The sequence below is a fragment of the Arvicanthis niloticus genome, chromosome 1, assembly GCF_011762505.2.
Source record: "Arvicanthis niloticus isolate mArvNil1 chromosome 1, mArvNil1.pat.X, whole genome shotgun sequence".
Taxonomy (NCBI): domain Eukaryota; kingdom Metazoa; phylum Chordata; class Mammalia; order Rodentia; family Muridae; genus Arvicanthis; species Arvicanthis niloticus.
In genome coordinates, this window is record NC_047658.1 from 118,902,437 (window position 1) to 118,927,156 (window position 24,720).

The 24,720-nt window shown below is 43.0% G+C and overlaps 1 protein-coding gene across 2 annotated transcripts; it reads left to right on the top strand.

The window, feature by feature from the left end:
- Positions 1 to 20: 20 nt before the first annotated feature.
- Positions 21 to 24,720, top strand: Ddb1 (damage specific DNA binding protein 1). Of its 2 annotated transcripts, XM_034496980.2 has the most exons (28): positions 21 to 222; positions 1,329 to 1,477; positions 2,644 to 2,760; positions 3,049 to 3,270; positions 4,553 to 4,588; positions 5,478 to 5,592; positions 6,424 to 6,521; positions 7,671 to 7,829; positions 8,830 to 8,913; positions 9,444 to 9,560; positions 10,093 to 10,195; positions 13,443 to 13,518; positions 13,618 to 13,726; positions 15,664 to 15,842; positions 15,949 to 16,112; positions 16,190 to 16,297; positions 16,429 to 16,636; positions 17,499 to 17,594; positions 17,687 to 17,798; positions 18,905 to 19,028; positions 19,361 to 19,525; positions 19,944 to 20,038; positions 21,481 to 21,651; positions 22,016 to 22,125; positions 22,384 to 22,553; positions 22,656 to 22,758; positions 23,327 to 23,450; positions 23,979 to 24,720. In XM_034496980.2, the coding sequence occupies exons 1-28, from the start codon at positions 162 to 164 to the stop codon at positions 24,060 to 24,062; spliced, it is 3,459 nt and encodes a 1,152-aa protein (XP_034352871.1). In that variant the 5' UTR covers positions 21 to 161; the 3' UTR covers positions 24,063 to 24,720. The 2 variants fall into 2 exon arrangements, with proteins under 2 accessions (XP_034352871.1, XP_034352872.1); XM_034496981.2 differs by lacking the exon at positions 4,553 to 4,588.

Genomic DNA, 24,720 nt, shown 5'->3' on the forward strand with positions numbered 1-24,720 from the left:
GATCCTCTGCGCCTAGCCTCTCTGGCCTGCAACGTGTCTCAGGGGCGGAGGCAGCAGCCACGGAGTTGGCTGCGTGAGGGTGGGGGTTCTCAGTCTCTTCGCTCGTGCCCATCTCTCTATCGTCGCTCTAGGCGCCCCACGGGCCGGTCCAAGGCCTCAATATGTCGTACAACTACGTCGTAACGGCGCAGAAGCCTACCGCAGTGAACGGCTGTGTGACTGGTGAGATTGCCCCGGCTGGACACCCGGCCAAGGAAGGGATCCCAGGCCTAGGGAGGCCAGCGGCCCCAGGGGCGGCAGGAGCAAAAACTTGGGCTCCGGGAATGGAAGGGGCTGGTAGCCGCGGAACCTCAGCTCGCGATCTCAAAGGAGCTGTTCCACCACGCGCCTTTTGGGCAGCGGAAGCTGCTATTCAGGGTCGTTTTTGCTCATAGGAGGTCACTAGGTATTGAGGATTGGCCCAGGCCTGGTGGGACAGAGAGCGAAGTATGAGTTGTGTGCGTAGTTGATTGTGTCTCCAAACTGGTCCCATGTGGTCAGGGGAAAGGGGAGATGATAATGGGGCAAGTTTAGGGGTCATAATTTTCCGGTGGGTGTCCAGGAGGTTGAGGAATTTGAGCAATGTTTGCAACCTCCCAACCCCCTAGAGGCCCTCTCCAGACCCACCCTTTCGCCTGGGGCTGTTGTTTACTCCAGGGCGCTGCTGGAGAACAGGGTTTGGTTGGCCGGTCAGTGTGCAAGCTCTCCCTTGTTTGTGTGCATGGCTGTTATCGGCGGCTACATCCCAACCAAAGAACATTCATCTTGAACTCATATTTTCAGTTACTTAAACTCGTGTGTTTACGCAAATGCTAATCATTTCAGAACAAAAGTTTCTTGTTCAGAGAGAGCTACAAAGGGCTGAGTGGTATTGGTAGATTGCTTGGGAGGCAAAAGGATAACACAGAAGGCTCTGGGAAATTTTCTTCATTTTATCTTTCTGGTGAAAGTTCTGGGAGGCTTTGGATGGGAACTCAGAAAAAAAAAAAACAACAACAACACAGGCTTTCTCCATTAGCGTCGATTACAGCCTGCTGTTGTAATTTAGAAAGGAAAACCCAACAACCATCGGAAGAATTTTCGTGGTCACAGTTTGTTGAAGGCCAGGCTGTTGCCCATTCGACAGTCCATTTTTAAAAGTCTGATTAAGGATATAGCTTTGCTGAATGTGTGAAGCAAGTCTTTGAGGTGCTGCATTTGGTGAGGAGGAAGGTACTTAGGTAGCTTTATTAGAGGTACCTGAAAGGCCTGTCCTCCAGCTTCAAAAGTTAGAGGCTCTCTTCTTTCAGGACACTTTACTTCAGCAGAAGATCTGAACCTGCTGATTGCTAAAAACACAAGATTGGAGATCTATGTGGTCACTGCGGAGGGCCTTCGGCCGGTCAAAGAGGTGGGGATGTATGGAAAGATTGCAGTCATGGAGCTTTTCCGGCCCAAGGTAAGGAAGTGCTCTTAATTGGGACAGGCATTGAAAGAACCCTTGGCTGCATAGTTTATGTGGCATAGGTAAAGGTTTAAGTAGAGAAACTTCTTTGGGAATAGCAGTCTGTATCAAGTTTTCCAGGAGAGAATTATTAGGGAAGACACCACCAAATTGGTTTCTTTTCTTTCTTTCTTTTTTTTTTTCTTTTCTTTTTTTTTTTTTTTAAGAATTATTTATTTTATGTATGTGAGTACACTGTAGCTGTCTTCAGACACACCAGAAGAGTGCATTGGATCTCATCACAGATGGTTGTGAGCCACCATGTGGTTGCTGGGAATTGAACTCAGGACCTCTGGAATTGAACTCAGGACCTCTGGAAGAGCAGTCAGTGCTCTTAACCACTGAGCCATCTCTCCAGCCCCCAAGTTGGTTTCTTTAGGGAAGAGAACTTGAAGGAGTTTGAATGTGGGCTAGTGATGCAGAGGGTAAGTTGTAGTGTTAGTCCTAGCTTCATTCTTAGTCGTATCACTTAAAGCACCTTTGAAAGCCTTGATTTCCCTGTTTACAAATGGGGGTGATGGTGCACCCACTCCCATAGACTACTGTGAAGATGAAGTGATTGATTGGCACAGAGCCTAGCACAGAGTAAGCACATCCTGTTATATGAACAGTTTCACCATTACAATTAGAACAATTGTAATTCGGCTGTATCCAAAAAAAAAAAAAAAAAAAAAAAAAAAAAACCCAAAACCATGACCCATGAGTGTTTTTGAGTACTGTTAGTAAGATTAAAGATCTATTGCAGCGTTCATTGTTATTATTTCCCCTCCACATACTTAGGTGAAGGAGAAACATTGCATTTTTTTTTCAAAACTTGAATAGAATGAGGTGAATTTAAGAGGACTTTGCTTGTAGAGCAGAGAGAGAGAGCGAGCAAGAACTGTGATTGCAAGGCCTAGATGTTTACCAGCCTCGGTCCTGGCTTTTTGTACATCCCCTTAGGGTCTTGTGTGAGCTTAGTACATGTGTCAGGCTCGCTTAGTATTTCCTCTGTGTGGAGAGTAGAATTTAGAAGATTCTTTAAACGCTTAGCATACTTAAAGAATGATGTTTTAAAAGGCAGAACAGGTTGTTCCTGTTTTTGAAAGAACCTCTTTTGATGATATGATGTTGGATTCCAGGGGGAGAGCAAAGACCTGCTGTTCATCTTGACTGCTAAGTACAATGCCTGTATCCTGGAGTACAAGCAGAGTGGTGAAAGCATTGACATCATTACAAGAGCCCATGGCAATGTCCAGGTGAGGTGGTTGCTTCAGGCTGATGTCATGATGCAGTGATGAGCAGTGAACTGTCAGGGTGTCACTTTGTGTAATTAGAGAAGTGGAAAAGCCCCATATGGCTTGAATTGTTTTAATATTCCAAGAGAAAGTGAGGGAACACCCATGAGGGAAAAACAAATGTGCCCATGTTTGGGCTGCTGCCATGTTGGGTGGTCTTATAACCTCTGCCTGGGAAAGCATTGTACCCAGTATCTTCTGCTTCTTTGAATGAGCTTCTTCCCTAATTCCAGTTTTTCCCCCCCTCAGGACCGTATTGGTCGCCCCTCAGAGACTGGCATCATTGGCATCATTGACCCTGAGTGCCGAATGATTGGCCTTCGACTCTACGATGGCCTTTTCAAGGTCATTCCACTAGACCGAGACAATAAAGAGCTCAAGGCCTTTAACATCCGCCTAGAGGAATTGCATGTCATTGATGTCAAGTTCCTGTATGGTTGTCAAGCACCTACCATTTGCTTTGTCTACCAGGTACATGATCTAAGAAGAGAGGGAGAAGCTGGTTTGGAATGATGGGAGTGGGATTTTCCAAAGGAATGTCTGTCTGGGTTTGGTAGCAGGCTAGGGAGAAGTGTTGACTATTTCTAAGACATTTTCAACAAAACAGTTAATAAGGGTCAGATCCGACTCCCCCCCCCCTACTTTTTTGGGTGTACTAGTACGTGTTTGGGGGACAGCAAATGCTGTCAAGTTTATAGCAGGTTTTAATCCTGAGATTATACTCCAGTAGTAAGCCTTGGGGATTTTATAGGGTGACCTAGTTTATCCTTTGTTTGAGTCTCTTACTAGCATGCCTAGAGGATTATAAAAACTTAGCTGTAGAGAAATGATTCAGGACTTGCCTTTACAAGCCAAGAGAAAATATCTTGGTAGTGCCTTACTTTAGTCTTTGAAAAAGCTGTTCATGTTTTGTCTAGCACTCACTTTCTGGTGACTTGCTGGCTCTTGACTTCTATTTTAGTCTGTGCCTAAAATTTTAGCAGAGCTGATCCTGGGCAGCTGTTCTCTGGTTCAGATTTGTTAAGTGGGGGTGGGGCACAGAGATCCAGACTAACATGCCAACAACATCTTGGTAAAATCTCAGCCTTTAACAAAGGGCCAGACTGTATGAGGTCAGGTTACTTGCCTGTAGTCAAGTAAATGATGGTCCCTTTCTGCTTAGAATGGTAGAGTGTGGGCCTGGGAACACTTACATAGTTCTGCAGCATAATGGAAATGTATGTGGTGTTTCTGTGTATTTTCTGGTTAACATAAGGTTAAATAAAGCCAAAACTAGTTGAGGATAATTTTATTTGATCTTATTAGCTATCAGAACTGAAATAAAAAAACTTTAAATTTCTTTTCCTTTTTTCCAGTTTTGTAAATATCAGATCATTAAAACAAGGGTGTTGACTACACGGGGCAGGCCTGGCTCTGTCTGTTCCCAGACCAGGGCTGCCAATTGTGATTGTTTTAATTTCTCTCTGTGGGTCCCAGAGACCCTCATTCATGTTCACTGACCTTTCTGTGAAGATGGGTCAGTTTTTATCAACCGCAAGTGACTGTTTTATGCCAACAGTTTAATTTGATGATTATTAGTCACCTTGTATGTGAAAGGTGTTCCAGCTAAGCACTTCATGGGCTGTCACAGTGGCTGAGATGTGCTTCTTGAAACACGTGATTAAATTCCTTCCGTGATGTCTTAGACTTTGGTCTGAGCTTGATTGAAGCCATCTTCTGTTGGCTGAATGTCGTTTTCTCCCCTGCTCTTTAGCCTCTTAAAGGTGACTTTGGCAGCCCCAAGACTGATGTGAGTCATGATTCCAAAAAAGGAGGGGAAGAGTCACGATTCAGAAAAAGGAGAGGAAGATGGAGTTGACAGTGGCGGGACTGGAACATTTTTGACTACCTTTAAGGGAGCAATAAGTTGTATTGTCTCTGCGGTCACCTCTTCAGAGTACTCTTGAGAATTGTGTCAAACAGGGTCTGGGTAGATGGCTCAGTGGTTAAATAGCTTGCTGTGTAAGCATGAAGACCAGAGTTCTTATCCCCCAGACCCCACTTAAATGATTGGTGGGTGTGGCAACTTGCCTGTAATTCCAGCCTTAGAAGGCAGATTCAGGCTCTCTAGAAGCAAGCTGGCTAGCGAGAGTAGCTACATAGGCACAGTATGGGTTTGATTGAGAGAGAGAGAGACCCTGGAATTGGGGATGTTTCCCAACATCAGCCTTGAGCCTCCATGCACTCTTGCACACTTGTATATGTGCACACCACCCTCCCCCACACACACATATAGAAAGTTTGGGAAAAGGAATTGTCAGAACAATCCTTTTTAATCTTTTAGATTTAGCTTCAGTGTCTCTCCCTCTTTAGTTATTTGGTTATTTGATAGATTCCTTGAGGTCAAGTGAAGAACATACAGGGTATGTCTCTCAGTTGTATGCTACAGTGTAGCAGGTTCAATTTTCCATTTAAACTTTGCTGGTTGTTTGAATTATTAGAAACAGCACATCCTAGACCCTGCAGTCTACTCAGAAAGTAATCACAGACTCAGCAGGTGACTGTTGGTATTCTGACAAATAAGGACAGGAAAGTTGGTGTGACAGGATTGTCAAATCTTGGGTGGTGGTGGTTTGTCCCTTACAGGACCCCTACAGTATGGGCCATCTTAACTAATCATTCCACTCTTTCCACCCAAGGATCCTCAGGGGCGTCATGTGAAAACCTATGAGGTGTCTCTTCGGGAGAAGGAGTTCAACAAGGGCCCTTGGAAACAGGAGAATGTAGAAGCTGAAGCTTCAATGGTGATCGCAGGTTAGTGGGTTTGGGGGAAGTTATGTTTCCTCTGTGATCTGGTTCTCTTCCTCATCTTCATCTTCCATTTCGGTGCACAGTATTAACCTTGTGTGGTTTTGGTCTCCCCTAAATCTCCTTTCTGAATGGCTTCTTGATTTTTGACTTTGGGATTTTCTGGTTTTGTTCCTTCCCTCAAAAGTAAGTGCAGTCATTGACAATTGAAACATTGAGATGAATTTGCAGAGTTTCATGTAAAAATGTGTCTCATTTTTACATTTGGCAACTGAAGGGAGCCAGCAGAGCTTATTTAATCTGACTTCTTTCATAGATTAGAAATAGATCAGTGGAACATGTCCAGGCTTCATCTTAAACTCTTCCCCACTATGTTACATTGTCCATTTCACCAACAGGAAAGTTTAAAATCCCAAAACAATATTAACTCTTCTTAAAAGTGGCCTTGATGTAGGGAGTATTTGGAATCAAGCTAAGGAACAAAGAATAGAGACAAGGAAGCAAGTAAAAGCCTTTTGTTAAAAAAGATCAGAAGTGTAGGAGAGAAACTGGGCAGGGGTAGGAGCACATGTGGAAGACTATCGAGAATATCCCTACCCTTCTAAACTACAAAGCACCAAGAATGGGGGGAAAAAAATACCAAGTGCCTCTAGATCCCTTATTCAGTAGACTGAGTCTGGAGGATCACCAGAACCCCTAGGAGTTTGGACAAGTCTGGGCAGTGGAGTAAGATTCCTATCTCAAAACAAACAAAAAATAAGTTCCAGGAATAGGAATGTAGTTCAGTGGAAGTTTTAAAGTATTGATCCTATTAATGGTGCTGTTTTTCTTCTGCAGTCCCAGAGCCTTTTGGAGGTGCCATCATCATTGGACAGGAATCAATCACCTATCATAATGGTGATAAATACCTGGCAATTGCTCCTCCTATCATTAAGGTGAGCAAGTGTTTTACCTTTTTCTTCCTTGTATCTTTACTTCCTTGTTCTTGACTGTGCTCCTCCCCCTTTCTCCATGTGTCAGGAAGAGGCTTACACATATCTGTCACACTGGTCACTGTGTACATCAGATGTTGGTTACTCTTGGGAAATACAGCGTGAGAGTAGCTGGGTTTTGCTTAGCTTGCTTGCTAACTAGGAGAAATACTGCTTACTCTTTTGAAACGTGTCAACTTTAAGAAGGAAAGTTTGAGGTCTAGAGTGTACTGAGTGGTAGACAGCATACCTAGCATGTATGAGACTGTTTAATTCCTGCATGTTTAATCTCAGCCACCAAGGAAAAGAAAAAAGAATTTTAGTAAATTCTACTGAAAGCATTTTCAGGCTTAAATACACTTTGATAAATTATATAGACTTGTAAAAATGAGTCATAAGGGGGCTGGAGACATGGCTCAGTGGTTTAAGGGCACTAGCCACTATTCCAGAAGATCCAGGTTTTCAGTCCCAGCACACACATGGCAGTTTACAATTGTCTATAATTCCAGTTCATGAGATCTGATGCCTCTTCTGGCTTTTATGGGGTGCGGCACCTATGTGGTGTACATACATACATGAATGTTGGCAAAATACCCATACACATAAAATTAAAAAGCTCAAATTATAAAAATTTTAGGTCTTACCACTTTAAGCCACAAAGTTAAAGCATAAAAGCTTAATTTTATTTACCTTCTAAGTAATCTGTGTCAGTATTTGTAGTGAGTGAATACTTATAACTGTTTATTATTGTATCTTTTTGTGTAATGTGTGGGGTTTTTTGTCTTTTTTCCTCTTGTGTGCTGGGGCTTGAATCAGTACACCTTACATATCCTCGCACTGAGCTACACCGTCAGTTCTGTTCTAGGTCTAGAGTGTACTCAATGCTAGTTTTTGTTCTCCATAAAATGTATGAGTAAAATCTAAGGTATATTGATTGAACTCTTTAGAAAATTATCTTCAAAGTCTGCCTGTTTTATAATCTGACTGATTTCTTTGGGGATTAAATGTCTGAGTTTGGATAATGCAGTGGCTCAACAGGTTTACAAGGCATATTAAGTAAGGGTTTTTGGTTTGGAAGATCGTGACTAATGGCTGCTTCCTCCTGGTTGGCAGCAAAGTACTATTGTGTGCCATAACCGGGTGGATCCTAATGGCTCACGGTACCTTCTGGGAGATATGGAAGGACGGCTTTTCATGCTGCTCTTAGAGAAGGAGGAGCAGATGGATGGCACTGTCACCCTCAAGGACCTTCGAGTGGAACTCCTTGGAGAGGTAGGGCTTGCCCCTGCTCCTGTCTTTTCTAGGTGCTTAGTCAGCCCAGATGTGTGCGGTTCTGCACTTTTACTTTGGGAAGTGGGATGCACAACACCTTTAGAAGTTGTCAGTTCTACTGTGGAAGTCAGTTTTGTTGTCTTTTGAGACAGGATTTCTCCATGTTGCCCTGGCTGTCAGGCTGGCCTTAACTCACATATACCTGCCTGCTTCTGCCTTCTAAGTGCTGGGATTAAAAGTGTGTGCTACCACCATCCAGCAATAAGTTGGTTTCTGAATGAGTTAGCTATTGGAGAATTTCACATGTTGCTAGATGACATCTGAAGCATAAAAAGAAAGTGAAACAGCTGGCTGTGGTGTTGTACACCTGAGATTCTAGCACTTAGGTTAAGGCAGGATAGTGGCAAATTCAAGGCCAGCCTGAGCTACATCTCTTAGACTCTTTACCCTGAAAAAAAAAAAAAGCAAAAACAAAAAACAAAACCCAGAATACCAAGAGTATGAAAGGAAACCAAAAACTACAAGACAAGGACTACAGACCAATGTCGATAGTGAAATCTAGGAGGACCCCCTAAAACTTAATGCTTCTTAAAATTTTGGTTTCATCTTTATTATTTGTAGCTACTGACATTTTCATGTGTCATTGCACCTTGCCATTCAGCCCCTCTCCTCTTCTGACAAAGCTTAATACTTAAGCAGTGACCGTAAGAGGTTTTTAATCACATTGTGCACACTAGAGGTATTGAGTTAAGTTACTATTTGGAACTAGCACTTACAAAATAAGTTGTGGTGTTTTGGGTGAAATGGTGTGAGAAGTGGACAGTCACAAAGTTCAGGGATGTAAAGACATGTGATTCCTGTCTCCTGAGGAGACTGAACAATTCAGTAATAGTTTACCGAATTATGGCTTATGGGGAAAGTCATAGATGTCACTTGGTTGAGTAGAGTAATATTAACGCTAAAGGATTCATTCTAATTTCCTCAATCTGCTGACTTCTAGACCTCCATTGCAGAGTGCCTAACATATCTCGATAATGGTGTTGTATTTGTCGGGTCTCGCCTAGGTGACTCCCAGCTCGTAAAGGTGAGAAAACATCATTTTCCTGGTTTTCTTTTCACTATGCTTATTATTTTCTTCATTAAACTTGTTGTCTGGCTGGACTTTTTTGTTTCTTCACATCTCAGCTACCTACCTCTCTGCTTTATTAACTTCCTACCTGTGTCTTGATGGTTCTTTAGTAAATATGTCTGGCAGAGTAAAGGTCCGTATACATTTAATGATGAACAAGACCCAGCTTTCACCCTCAAGTGGGTCTAATGTAATAGATTGTTCCCTTCTGTCATATGTAAACTTTGGACAGTCCTAAAAATGCCTCTGCCTCCTGAGTGCTGGAGTTAAAGACATGCACCACCACATCTGGCCTAAATGGTTTATGTTTAAAAAAATTTACTGCTTCTCTGCCTGTGCATGGGATGCCAGGTTCAAAGCTTTGTTTGGTAGCAATCTTGTTCTAGAAGTATTGTTTGGAGTACAAAAGCAAGATTGAGAGTTTCTTTTGGATACTGTGGATCTATTAGGGATGTTCTGGGACTAACATTGTTCTTTCTTCTTAGCTCAATGTCGACAGCAATGAACAAGGCTCCTATGTAGTGGCTATGGAAACCTTCACCAACTTAGGACCCATTGTGGATATGTGTGTGGTGGACCTGGAGAGGCAGGGACAGGGTCAGGTAAGGGGGAGTCCTGGGAGTAAAGGCTTGCTTACCTCTTAAGCTGTCCTTGCTTATCCAGATTGAAGATAATATAAAGAGCCTCTTTACTAATCCTGGTAATGCAAGGATACCTACCATTATAGTGTGCCTGTCTTGGTGTGCCAGACCAAGTGTATATTCATTTCCTGTAACTTCATTAGCACCTTGTTAGATGTATTCTTGTTCATCCCAGAAACTTAGAACTGAGAAAGATGATTAATTTGCTCAAGGTCACCTTGTAAGTAGCAAGTTATGTCTGACTCTAGTTCTTTCTAGTAAACTAGGTTCTAGGATCTAAGCAAGCTTGCTAGGAAGAGCGATTGAAAGTTTTTGCTTTTTGGATAAGAATATCTTATCTGCTTAGTAAATTTGAGGGACTCTGGAGATCAACAGCTTAAGTTTGCAGCCTCAAATCTGATTCCACAGTACAGGTCATGGGATTTAGAGCTGGCATGGTATGACTGTCCAAGTCTCTTGAGGGGTTCTTGAGAAACCTTTTCTCTACTTGCAGCTGGTCACTTGCTCTGGAGCTTTCAAGGAAGGTTCCTTGCGGATCATCCGGAACGGAATTGGAATCCATGAGCATGCCAGCATTGACTTACCAGGCATCAAAGGTAGCCTCTGGTGGACAAAGGATGCAGCTCTTACTTGAGTGACTTTGGCCTTTGGCTTCATTACATGTTGTGAAGGCATTTTGGTGAGAGCTAGAAGAAAACATCAAATGAAGAGGAGTAAGAAAAGCCATAATGACAGAACATGCATAGAAGTGCATGTTTAAAGGACAAATGAAAACTTTTAAGATATTGATCAAAATTGGGTATTAGTTTAGAGGAATGTGGAAGCAGACATTAAATGTAAGAGAATTGATGGAAAAAGGAAAAGCTATATAGTGAGTGTTTTTGAGTATAACAGGTTGGGCATAGTGATGCCTTTAATTCTACCATTTGAGAGGCAGAGGCAGGTGGATCTGTGTTCAAGGTCAGCCTACTCTCCAAAGAGTTCAGGACAGCCAGGGCTATGTAGAGAAACCCTGTAGAGACAGAGAATATAACTTACAACTATGATCGTAAACAGCTATCTCATCTACAGGTGCAAGTGAGCTAACCACCTCTTTTGAAGGAAAAATGGTTAACACTGAACCATACAGCAAAACCAGCTCAGTTTGTGTGTAGGAGACACAGCTTTAAAAAAGCAAGTCAGACTCTAAACAGCTATGTGGATTGAAGGAGAAAGTGAACGTTTAACTGCAGAACTCAAGAATTAACTGAAACACTATCAACAATTCAAATGCATTAAGGAAGTAAGCTATAAGAGGAATAGGCTGAGATAACAGCTTTTATGTGAGCGGTTAATTAGAAATCGAATTCAGAAAAAGGCAATTTGCAATAACAAAATGCTTTCCCTTCCTCCACATTCCCCCACCAAACCCCCCCCCCCCAAAAAAAAAAAAAAAACCAAGGAACAGGTGGATTCTATTACAAGAGAACTTTAAAATACTTCTAAAGAATTTGAAAGAAGATTGATCAAAGGGCTAGGTAGCTGACTCGGTGGATAAAGCATTTGTCCTACATGTGTGAGGACTAGTGATCAGATCCTCAGGACTCCCAGAGCAAGCTGGCTAGTTAGAATAACTGCTTCAGTAAATTAGCTGGAGAGCGATTAAGATACTACTGTCAGCTTCAGTCCTCCAAAGGCACAAGGATGCACAAATACTCTTATTGACACACACACACACACACTTAAAAAAGAGTGATCAAATAATAAGACATGCCAAATCTACAAATAAAAATTATATAAAAAATTTTTTTAAAAAGATTTACTTTTTTTTTTTTTTTTTATGTGAGTGCACTGTTGCTCCCTTCAGACACACCTGAAGAGGGCATCAGATCCCATTACAAATTGTTGTGAGCCACCATGTGGTTGCTGGGAATTGAACTCAGGACCTCTGGAAGAGCAGTCGGTTGAGTGCTCTTAACCACTGTGTTATCTCTTCAGCCTCCCAAAAAAATTTTTTTTGACTTATGTTTTTCCTAATGTGTCTCAATAGAGATAACTATAGCTTTTTTTTTTTTTTTGACCTAATTTAGTCCACATAGAGAAAGAAAGAATAGTGAGGAAAACCTTTAAATAGATCAGTGAGAAAAGGCTAGCACTCCCACACACTAAAACATGTTGCTAAGCCTCAATTGAAAATGTAGTTGGGAGCTGTGGGTGGATTCATCTCATTAGTAGAGCATTTACTAGCATGGATGAGGTCTTAGTTTTGACCCCTGGTACAGCAAAAGGTGATACGCACCTATAGTGCATTAGCTACTTGGAGGCTCTCACAGGATTGCTTGATTTTGGGTTATCAGAGCCAGCCTGGGCAACATAGAACCATTAAAATAGTTGGTTTGTTACATGGATAGGCAGTCTAATTGGGATTCAAAGGTCTAGAAACAGACACAGTTCCACATGAAAATGTATTATCAGTGGTGGCATTCCACTGAAATGTGACATCTATGAGACAATAGATAAGATTGGGATGGCTGCAGTCATCTGGGAAAGATAAGTTTGGGTCTATTATGAAGAGCTAGGAAAAGTTTATGGATTTCTTTATAATTTTTGAGTGGGAAAGCTCATTTATTTTTTTCAGTACTGGAAATTGAATCTCAGCTTCACTTATACTACTAGGCAAACATTCTACCCCATGGTTGTATTTTCAGTCTTGAAAGATACTGTCCCAAAAAACAGGTTGGAGAGTGATTGAGGAAGTCACATGGTATGGATCTCTGGCCTCTGCATACCCATGCACTTGCATCCCTGCAAGTGCACACATGGTCAATAAATACAGAAACTGATAAATTCAGCTCCGTGAAACATTAAGACTTGTTCAAAAGCAAAACAAAAACATCTTGCTAAGTTGGAAATGACAGTTTAGATAAAATAGTTGGACTTTATCTTTGAAGTCCTGTCTTCCCTAATTTAAAACCTGCAATAAAGAACATCAAGTTCTTGTTCCCAAATTTGCAAAACATGGTTAGTTAACAGGCTTCACTCACAATCAAAGAAAAATATAAATAAAAGTAAATGAGTTAGGTGTGGTATAATGATGCAGAATGTGATATCAGCCTGGGCTCCCAAGTAAGATCTTGTCCCTGGTATGCCCAGGCTCTTCCCAAAAGAAACAGCAGTAGGAAATAAACATGCTTGTGCACTCCTTAGAGAGAGAGACTGACTGACTTACCACCAAACTGAGTTGTGATTCTCGCACTGCTTCTCCATGACCTTCATATGTATAAAGTGAGAAATGCAAACTTATTCCTTACTGATACATCTGCCCAACTAAATAGTCTGTGGGTACAGAAAATTCTGCAGTCTTTTTGTAGAGCTGTAGCATGCATTGCATATATTGTTAAATTAAAAGCCAAATGCAATTTCAGATTTGTACTTGCTTGAAATACAAATCCTATTTTCTCTAATAATAACAGTCTGAACAATAACTCCTGCTGATTACTAATTTGGGGGATAGAAGAGGTGTAAAGTGAGACTTCATGTATACTTGAAAATTACTGCTGCTGGGGTCTTAACTGGGGCTTCATAGTCTAGGTGAATGTCTACCATTGACTTCATTTCACAGCCTGAAATACAAAATTTTAACCTTGAGTCTTGGAAATAATACTCTATCTAGAGTCAAGGTAAAAATAGAAAACCTCAGTCTCAAACAGATTCTAAAATCTGACTTCTTCAGAGTGTAAATATCAGGAAGGAACAGAAGGGATTTCAACCCAAGGATTTCTGCCCCTCTCATGGCTTAGGATGAGAGCACGTCTTAGGTGCTGGTTCATGGTGTACTTCTTTATGCTTTACTCCTTGTTCCAGGTTTATGGCCCCTGCGGTCTGACCCCAGTCGGGAGACTGATGACACTTTGGTACTCTCTTTTGTGGGCCAGACAAGGTAAGGGCAGTTCTGGTCCTGCTGTACTTAGGGGATGAAGGTGCAAGGTTGGGAAGCTGGTCCCAGGCTGATCTGAACCTTCCTTTTATTCTGCTACAGAGTTCTCATGCTAAATGGAGAGGAAGTGGAAGAAACGGAACTGATGGGCTTTGTGGACGATCAGCAGACTTTCTTTTGTGGCAATGTGGCTCATCAGCAACTTATCCAGGTAATGGGTTAAAGGGGACAAATGACCACGACTTCACTCTGACCCAGAATTCGGGAGTAGCTACTACTGGATTTTAAATAATCCATTTTTATGGCACTAAAAATAATGTAGAAGTTCTGGGAGTTTGAGGGGGGCTGGTTTCTTGTTATGCAGAGGTAACTGTTTTAACTTTGAAGTAGATCCTTTTAGCTTTATTTTCTTTTCATCAGCACCTGGATATCAATTTATATTCTTTTTTCTATAGATACTGTTTATCCCTTTCATTTTAACGCTGACAAATATATTTTTGTTTGTTTGAGACAGGGTCTCTCTACATAGCCCTTGCTATCCTGGAACTCAGTATGTAGGCCAGATTGGCCTTGAATTCACAGAGATCCACCTGCCTCTACCTCTGCTTCTCAGGTGCTAGGATTAAAGGCCACCATACCATGCCTAGCTCTACACAAGAATATTGGGAAAAAAAATGGGAAATAGCAAAACACAATGAATGACAGACCATAATTAGTCACACATTAGCACCCATTTGATCTATGCTAGTCCTTGCTCGACATAGGTCTTTAGAAGGCTGATCTGTACCCTCTTGTTTTCCATGAAAATTTGGTTTCTGAACACCTTCCTAACACTCAATCCATCTTTTCAAGTTTGTAGTGACCTGATGCCCTTCCAAGTTTTATACTCTCTTTCTCTTGCCATTCTCAGGGGTCTTTCCATTGGTGGACAAGACACTTGAATGCCTTAGTATCTCATCTTACCTACAGGTCTTCCTTTAGCCAGCTGGCAGTAGTAGATTGGTAAACATCTAGAGAAGGGCTGTGGTGGCACACCCTTTTATCCCAGCATTTGGGCACAGAGCCAGAGGGTTCTCTTGTGAGTTCAAAGCCAGCCTGTTCTACAGAGAGAGTTCCAGGGCTACACAAAGAGAAACCCTGTCTTAAAAAAAAAAAAAAAAAAAAAAAAAAAAGCTTTTATTCGTAGTCATGATAGGTAAGCTGAATTAACAGTAGTAGTGTCATCTTGCTTGCTTTTTGTTTCAATAGTAGAATAAGCTTATGTAACATTTTAGGGATTACTCTGTAGATCAGCATGCACGAGACCCAAGCACCAAACCAAAAATGCTATATAATATAATACAGCTTCGCAGCCATTGCTAAGGACTTTAAATTTAATGACTCATGCCCAGTAAAGAACATGGATATTAGAGATCTGATTTTAGGGTTAAGAAAAACTGTGAGCATGGTGGTCCCTGTGTCTGATCCCATTGATATGTTATGAGGGTTGCAGATATCATTGCTCCAGCAAGCTTGTGACATAGACATACATACAAACACAAGCATATTAAGTAGTTTTAGGCCCATTTCCTTCAATAAAAATGATGTTTATTGTAGTTAATTTTTGAGAGACTTTGGGGAAAAGTACATGGATTCCACTCTCCATGTCTATGAATCATATCCATGTAGTGAACCAATTGTGGATTAAACAGTTGTGAATTGTGTTTATACCAAATGTGTGTCAGGGTGGGGGGTTGTGATGGTATCATTATTCCCTAAGCAATGTAGTATAGCAGCTATTTATATAAATAGCATTTACATAGCCTTAGGTCTTATAAAGTAATCTAAAGGTCTGGGGAAGGAACACAGTTCAGTGGCAGAACATGTAAGGCCCTGGGTTTAATCCTTAGCTCCAGAACAGGTAATTCAGAGATGATATATAGAATATAGAAAGATATGCATAGGTTATATGCAAACATATCATTATATGAGGGATTTGGGCATCTGCAGATTTTGGTATTGAGGTTCCTGGAACCAGAGGCTTGACAGTATGGTAGAACTGTAGTTTATTCATGTTCTGTCTAACTGGGGGCAGGGAAGGGGAGCACTTTTGCATTTCTGAAAAGATCTTGCAGTTGCTTAGAGACATCGCATCTATTCTTTCTGTAGATCACCTCAGCATCTGTGAGGTTGGTCTCTCAGGAGCCCAAAGCTTTGGTGAGTGAGTGGAAGGAGCCTCAGGGCAAGAATATCAGCGTGGCCTCCTGTAACAGCAGCCAGGTGGTTGTTGCTGTGGGAAGGGCGCTATACTACCTTCAGATCCATCCTCAGGAGCTCCGGCAAATCAGGTACATGAGTGTCTTTATGTCTGCTTAGAATCAATCCTCTCTGTTCTGTGGGCCATTTTTGGTCCCTGGGTTTCTTCCTCTGTCATATTCATTCCTCTTTGTTCAGCCACACAGAGATGGAGCATGAAGTAGCTTGCTTGGATATCACCCCATTAGGGGACAGCAATGGCCTGTCCCCACTTTGTGCCATTGGTCTCTGGACAGACATCTCAGCTCGAATCTTGAAGCTCCCATCCTTTGAACTACTGCACAAGGAGATGCTGGGTGGAGGTATGTGCTATTGGTATTTTGGGTTAGGATTCCAGTCCAGATGTGGAACAAGAATTTAAAACCCCTCTTTCCCACAGAGATCATTCCTCGATCCATCCTGATGACCACTTTTGAGAGTAGTCACTACCTCCTTTGTGCCTTGGGAGATGGGGCGCTTTTCTATTTTGGGCTCAACATTGAGACAGGTGAGGAAACACAGCTGAGTGTGGGTTCTTTCAGAAATAGGGAGTGTTGGCTTTGGAATGTGGTTTTGAGCCTTAACCAGGCAGCCATTGTCCTGTTTTCTTTGCTTCTTCTCATGCCATTCTTTCTGCAGGTTTACTGAGTGACCGTAAAAAGGTGACTTTGGGCACCCAGCCCACAGTGTTGAGGACATTCCGTTCTCTGTCTACCACCAATGTCTTTGCTTGCTCTGACCGGCCCACTGTCATCTATAGCAGCAACCACAAATTGGTCTTCTCCAATGTCAACCTCAAGGAGGTGAACTATATGTGTCCTCTCAACTCAGATGGCTATCCTGACAGGTGAGCCACTTTTCTTTCTTAAGCCTGAGTCACTAACTGGGGACATCATATTGCTTCTCCTACCCTCCTCAACTCTTTCCCCCACCCCATCCCATTTCACCCCCTAGCGTTGGTTTCCCCCTAGTGTCAAAGTCAATAAATTGCTGTGATGGGAAGTATCACAGGGGTTTTTATTAGAAACATCTGAAAGCTTTTGTAGGGCTGAAAGTAGATGAGTGAAGTATTCTGAAAAGAACAGCATAGAGTTTTTAGTTCTTCAGATTCTGAGGTTATTAGGTTCTAAAATCTGTATATTTCAAGAATTTTTCAGGTGAATCACATGAGTCGTTAGTTAAGTTTTAGACAGGGTCTTTTTGCGGGTATAGTGTAGGGTATGAAAAAGTTTCATTCTGTAATGTTGGCTGGCAGGAAACTTGTAGACAGCCACCTGCCTGCCTCTACCTCCCAAATGTTGGACTTAAAGGTGTGTGCCACTTGGCATTTTAATTTAGAACTCCAGATTTAGTGATTATTATGTACTCCCTAGTTCTACTTCAGCAGCTATAGAGGAAGGTACTTGATAGACATGTATTGCTAAAAATACTGAGGGGTTGGGCCAGCCAGTGAGTCCTTTGTGTTTTAGATCCACTCTTCTACCTAGAGTCGTGATTCTTGGCTGCACCTTAGCAAAAGCTGTCAGGCCTACCCAGACTAGTTATATAAGACTGTCTTCATTGGTGGATCCCTGCATCAGAGTTAGGTCTTCCCAAATGAATTTTGGTATGAGGTGCGGTTAAAACCCTGCTTTGGAGCAAGCTGCTGTCATTGTGTCTTGGGAGACTCGTTTTGTTATGTCACTCTAAACTGCAACCCTTCTTTTCAGTCTGGCATTGGCCAATAACAGCACTCTCACCATTGGCACCATCGATGAGATCCAGAAACTCCATATTCGCACGGTTCCCCTCTATGAGTCTCCCAGGTGAGTGCAGACCAGAGACGCTGCAGATGGAGCTGCTAGGTAGTATCTTAGACTTTTCTGAGTGGCACTGTTGTTTCATGCTTGTTTTGCAGGAAGATCTGCTATCAGGAAGTATCTCAGTGCTTTGGGGTCCTTTCCAGCCGCATTGAAGTCCAAGATACCAGTGGAGGCACTACAGCTTTGAGGCCCAGTGCCAGCACCCAGGTGAGGACAGTGAGCAAAGAAGGCTGGCAGTAGGAATGAGCAAGTTTTCTTCATAGGGTGAAATAGGAAATAATCTGGCTTTGCAAGCTGAGTGGACTCTGTCCCAACTACCACCTTTGCCATTGCAGCCTCAAAGAGTGCACTTAGCTGGGTTGCAGTAAAACTTAACGTAGAGAGAGGAGCATGTAATTCAATGGTAGAATACTTAATTACATTGAACAAATACTGGCTTCCATGCCCAGTACCACATAAACAACTGGAAACAACCCTCATCCCAAACTTAACAGTTATTACTTGTTGACCTCACAGCCTCAGCAGTTCTGAGTTTGAATGTACAATGTGTGTCGTTGACAGTAGAGAGGTATAATAGACAACAGTGTGATCATTGAAGCCCAGTATAATTGGCTTTATGGTTTATTACTAATCATTTGACCTTAGCTGAGCAAAACTAACCTTCAGGGTTCTTTGTTTTGTTTTGTCTGTGAAACAAGGGTTATAATAATATAACCTTCAGAGATACATAATTAATTCCATGGAGATTATGGATCATTTTTTTTCATTCTTGCTGTGCACATCTGATAGAATTGGCTCCCTTAATCCAGGGTACAGAGGTCTTTATATGTATGAGTGTTTGCCTAAACATAGCTGTGTGCGCCGCTCTTCTATAATGCCTGAGGAGGCCAGATCCCCTGGAACTGGAGTTGTAGGCGGTTATGAGCCTCTGTGGGTGCTGGATCCTCTGTAAGAGCAGCAAGTATTCTTAACCACTTAGCCATCTCTCCAGCCCCTAAACTCCGTTTTTATTTGAAATGACTCTGTTGATGGTGGAATTGATCACTGTGTAGGTTGCTTGAGTTCATGTTTTTAGTTTTGCTTGACTGACTTGTTGTAACATTGCCATGATCTTTAGATTTTGGGCCAACATGCTATTTGCCTGTGTGATCTGGCTCTTTACCTTCAGGTTCCAGTGTACTCTCTGGAATGCTCCATTCATCAGGCTCTGCTGCGTTGCCAGCATCAGCCTTCGTGTTCACTTACACTGAGCTTTATGCACCTCCAGTTCCTGTTTGCTTTAAGAGGGATGGCATGCCTTTCTCTGTCTGCAGGCCCTGTCCAGCAGTGTCAGCTCCAGCAAACTATTCTCTAGCAGTACAGCTCCTCACGAGACATCCTTTGGAGAAGAAGTGGAGGTGCACAACCTCCTCATCATTGACCAGCATACCTTTGAAGGTGGAGACATATTTCTGACCTTTTCGCTTACATCCTGGCCTATTCTGAGGTCCACAATATTCTGGAACCTGACAGGGAGTAGGCTCTCCTAAGAGGAAAAGCCAGATTGGGGTTGGAGCAGAGAAAGCACCATTGGCACCTGTCAGTTGCAGTAAATCTAGAGCATTGGACATCTCATTAGCACAGGCTTGTGGGGATAGACAGTCTGAAGAGGCAAGGCCAGTGAGTGGCTCATATTCTTATACAACCTAAGCCACAGCCTCACAGAAGCCTGTGATTGTGAGGGGGGTAGAGACAAGTATCTTTAATCAGTCATCTCTCTCTTCTCCTAGTGCTTCATGCCCATCAGTTTCTACAAAACGAGTATGCCCTCAGCCTGGTCTCCTGCAAGTTGGGTAAAGACCCCAACACATACTTCATTGTGGGCACAGCCATGGTATATCCTGAAGAGGCGGAGCCCAAGCAGGGTCGTATTGTGGTCTTCCAGTATTCAGATGGTGAGTGGACAGTCTTTGGATTATGAAAGATATGGAATCCTGGGGAAGCAGTTAACCTCTTAAGATCTCAGAGCCTAAACAGGATGACTTAGAGTAGGAGGCAGATCTTGGTACCCATTAGAGGCATTCCCATCATTGCCTTGGGACTTGTACTTCATTTCAGTATATGCTGGCTCTCGCGCTCTCGCTCTCTCTCGCGCTCTCGCTCTCTCTCTCTCTTTTTTTAACTTTTATTCTTCTCTCATATCACATCCTGACTGCAGTTTACTCTCTTTCTACTCCTCCCAGTACCTCTTGTTTTTATCAGAGAGTTAGGGGCAAAATTTAAGTCACTGGGGCAACCAGGAGATGTTCTTGACTAGATTAAAATGTGGGCTTATAAAAAAGACTAAAGGGTATCTCTCCTTCTCTCCCCCAGGAAAACTACAGACTGTGGCAGAAAAGGAAGTAAAAGGCGCTGTGTACTCCATGGTGGAGTTTAATGGGAAGCTGCTTGCCAGCATCAACAGCACGGTGAGCTGTTTTTTGTAGAATGTCTCTCCCTTAATGATGCTAGTGGAGTTTGTTTTAGGATAACAGAATAGTGGTAGTAGAGAATGGACTCTAAGCTACAGTTTGGGGAACTGAAGTTGAACTGGACTCTGTATGGTCTTAGTTTTGGAACTCCCAAGGTTTGGGTTGGTTTTGGATTTGTTTTTTTGAGATAGGGTCTCTCTTTGTAGCTCATGCTATCCTGGAACTCACTGTGTAAACCAGGCTGGCCGTGAACTCACAGAGATCTGTCTGCCTGCTCCAGAGTGTTTAAATTAAAGACATGTATTAGATTTTTTTGAGTGATGTGGAGGTTAAGCTGAGGGGTATAGGCTGTGGCCTCTGTAGTAAGGTATGTCCCATGTCAAAAGAATATTTCATTTAAACAAAATGAACCAACCCGTATTTTTCTTAGCATCCTTTAAGTACTAGTATATAATTAGGAAAGATGTGTAGCTTGGTGATAAATATTGGCAGGACCATCTCTATGAATATTAAAGTCACCAAGGATTATAGCCCTGTTGTATAGGGTTGCATGAGAATTAGGTAGCTGTTTTAAAGTGTGTCAGAGGATGTGAGCTTCAGCACTGGGAGCACGTCTGAACAAGCAGCTGAGGGGTAGCCCAGAAGGTGGTCCTTCAGTACTAATAAATAGGGAAGGAGGGCCTCATGTTAGTTAAGAGTGAGAGGTGATCTGGCTGGTGCAGGTATGCTTATGCTAGTCATTGATTTCTTCCTAAAGAGTCTTAAGAGCAGGTGTAGGAGCACTAGGACTCTGAGAAATCCTTAGGAGAGCATGGTGTCATACATTCTGCCAAGGAGTCTGTAGATGTGCAGAGGCTGTGGTGAGATCTCTGGACCATGAATGACCTGCTAGGGAGGCCTGTCACCTCAGCTAAGGCTCTCCTATGCAGTCTGGGTCATGCTGAATACTGCTTATGAAAAACCAGGACCAGTATTTTTGTTGGGTTTTTCCACTGTTTTGTTCTTTGGGTCCATACAAAAAATTTCAAGAGTAAACAACTTTAAGAAGGGTTTAGAAAAAGGCAGTTTGTTGATAGGTAATATTTTTTTTCCTTTCTGATTATGAAATTGTGTGTATGGATTTTCTCTTTCTAAGGGGATATTTCTGCAGCTTAGTTACTAGACCTTACCTACAAAAAGACAGAGTATTTATAGTGTTTGTTATATTTACGCTGTTGTCTCCTTTACTTGAACTCCTTTTATATTTAAAAATTCCATTCCTAATTTTATATTCTTAATTTTCTAATTCAGCAGTGTGTAATACTGAAATAACTGTTCACTCTAATACCATATAGACCACTTTCCAACCCCCATGCTCTGTAGGGAGTGGAGGATTGAATGGGGGGACAGTCATTCCCCAAAGGCTGGGCCTCCCAGCCTCACACGTCATGCCTTTTCAGGTGCGGCTCTATGAATGGACCACAGAAAAGGAACTTCGCACTGAGTGTAATCACTACAACAATATCATGGCCCTGTACCTGAAGACCAAGGGTGACTTCATCCTGGTGGGCGACCTCATGCGTTCAGTGCTGCTGCTTGCCTACAAGCCCATGGAAGGAAACTTTGAAGAGGTAGTGCAAGGACTTGGGTGCAGACTTGTATGCAATGTAACCCCTTGCTGTTGGTGAAGGTCCTCCCTAAGCCACATTCTGTGTCCACTAAGTTTTTTTTAGAGATTCTCCTCCCCTACATTTCCCATTCCACTCCCATCTCTGGGAAATTACAGTCAAATGACCTTTGTTGTTGGCTAGTTTTAGAATGGAGTGGAATGGGGTGAGGAGGCTGTGGGACTGAGATGTAGTCTCTAAGGTGGTCATTATTACACACAGGACTGCACCTTCTGCATGTGAGACCTTGGCTCCTGACCAAAAGCTTGATTAATTTCAGAACTGGATTCTACACTGCAGACTACATTTGTTCCTTGTCTATTTTCAGATTGCCCGAGACTTTAATCCCAACTGGATGAGTGCAGTGGAAATCTTGGATGATGACAATTTTCTGGGAGCTGAAAATGCCTTTAACTTGTTTGTGTGTCAGAAGGACAGGTGAGTGGCTTCTGTGGCAGCATGGCTAGGGCTAGACCTCTGGGTCTGTGGGGTTGAGCATGTGGAGTGCTGTGTGGGCTTACGTATTTATTCCCCTTGCTGGGTAGAGGTTTATTTTGTAAGATTGAAAGGCTTTGTAGACTGACCTCCAGATGGTCTTCTCAGGACACTCAGCACATAGTGTCTTGTCAACCATGGTCCTGTGTTGAGGCCTCCTTAGGGAGATGAGTTCAGAAAGTGACATCTCATGTCTTTCAGTGCTGCCACCACTGATGAGGAGCGGCAGCACCTACAGGAGGTTGGTCTCTTCCACCTGGGCGAGTTTGTCAATGTGTTCTGCCATGGCTCCCTAGTTATGCAGAATCTGGGCGAGACTTCTACCCCTACACAGGGCTCGGTGCTCTTTGGCACAGTCAACGGCATGATAGGTAAGGTCACTCCTGTAGGGCACACTCAGCTGCAGCAAGCTCCTCCCTGCCTTGTCTAGGCTTTGAAGTGCTCTATAGCTAACTGCCTGTTTCCTTCTTCAGGGCTGGTGACCTCACTGTCAGAGAGCTGGTATAACCTCCTATTGGACATGCAGAACAGACTCAATAAGGTCATCAAAAGTGTGGGCAAGATTGAGCACTCCTTATATCCTTCCTTCCCAGAGCGTCTGTCTGTTGGGAGGCTCATCCCAGCACATTCAGAGAGCTTTGTTTATCATACGAAGAAGCTGAGACTGCAGAAACTAAAGGGTCAGCCATTTATTCCTGTACAGGAGCAGTTCAAGCCCTTCCAGGCAAGGCCTGGAAAAGCTCCTGCCTATGTGACTGTTCCCAGGAGGAACACTCTGAGCGTTTGCTCACTTGCAGGGCTTTGGGTAGCCCGCTATCTCTCCCTAAGCATTGGTTTATTCAGTGCTCTGAGGCTAGACTTGGATGGGTGATGATATGGTCATCAAATTTGCCTGGGACACTTTTTGAGTCTATCCATATTTTTCTGGGCTTTGCCATAACTTTTTAAGGGTTACTCTAATTGAGAACTATTGGATTAAGCAGGGCTTTCTTTCAATTCCAAAACTGTCCAAAAGTAGTATGAGTTTTAGTAGAAACAGATTGTTTTGTTTTACTTCTGACTGTCTCCCTCTTGCTCAGAGGTAGGAATGAGTGAGAGCAGGGGTGCTTGCAGATAAACTATGTTCTTTAACTCACCTGCCCACCTGGAGATCCTTTCACACTGAGCGAAAGACAGAACCAGCCACGGGCTTCATCGATGGTGATCTGATTGAAAGTTTTCTAGATATCAGCCGCCCCAAGATGCAGGAGGTTGTGGCAAACTTGCAGGTGAGCGGTGCTGTGTTCATGCTAGGCCTTTTAAAACAGGTGTCATTTCTGGAGACTTGATGATTCTAGGTTTTCTGCTAGAACTCATGGGCCAGTGACCCTTTGTGGCCTTTCATAATACCACATAAAGAGTAATCTAAGGGAAGGGAAAAGTGGTGTAGCTGAGGCATGTGGGTACTTTTTGGGTAATGTGTGTTTGGAACTGTTCCTGAGTTAGTACCTTCACTTTAGCAAGAGGCCTGTGCTCTAGCAAGTCTAGAAGTTAGAGTTAGGTTCCTACAGGAGGTAAACTTTCCCACTTCTGGAGTTTAGGAACCTGGAGTGCTCACTGGGGAAGATATTCCTGGGAGGAAATAATTCAGCAGTGACAGATTCAATGCTAGCTTGACTGACCAGATCCCTAAGGGCTACGGCCATGTTTTTGGTGAAACCCTTTTCCTTGCTGCAGCAGTGGTGGCCAGTGGGTATCTCAGCCTGCTGAGGTGAGAGTACCTTGTCTCCATGGCTCTTCTCCCTGTCTCGTTTCAGTATGATGATGGCAGTGGTATGAAGCGGGAGGCAACTGCAGATGACCTCATCAAAGTCGTGGAGGAGCTAACTCGGATCCATTAGCCAAGGACAGGATCTCTTCCTGACCCTCCCTAAAGGCCCTGCCTTCCTATCCTCCCTCCCTTTCCCACCCTTGTTTTCTTGGCATAGGAGGCTTTTCCCTAAGCCACCTGCCCCTAGAGCCACAGCTGACCTGTGTGGAACAGGGCTTTTTATAACTAAAACCAGTTCACTAGAGACCTAGGAATGGGCTGAAAGTGGAATATTTTCTCCCTGGATTTTTACCAGCCATCACCTTGGACCACCAAGCCTTGAATGGTATTGCCAGTTGGCTCCTCCTGGGGAGGACTTTTGTCACTCTTTGTCCAAGAAGCAGCTCTGTGCACCTGTGTGTGTGTGTGTGATATCTCACACTCATGCTTTGTCCTCTACTGTCTTATGTAGGTTGTGGGTGTGGGGAGGTTGAGGTAGGGGGAAGAGGGTCGAGAGGGTTTCATTGTCTTGAGAGCTTCCTTTTGCTTTCTTCTCTTGCCTCTGAGAACATCAGCCTGGAGGCCTGTCAGGCTATGGGCTGCCTGAGTGGAAACCTGGGATGGTGGATAATTCCCAAGCCACAGCCCTTTTGTCTCGGGGAACTCCCTTCTTCACAGAGAAGGAGGTGGGGGCTGTGAATTGGTTGTTAGTTTCTGAATTTTACCAAATAAAGTAGAATCTAAGAAGA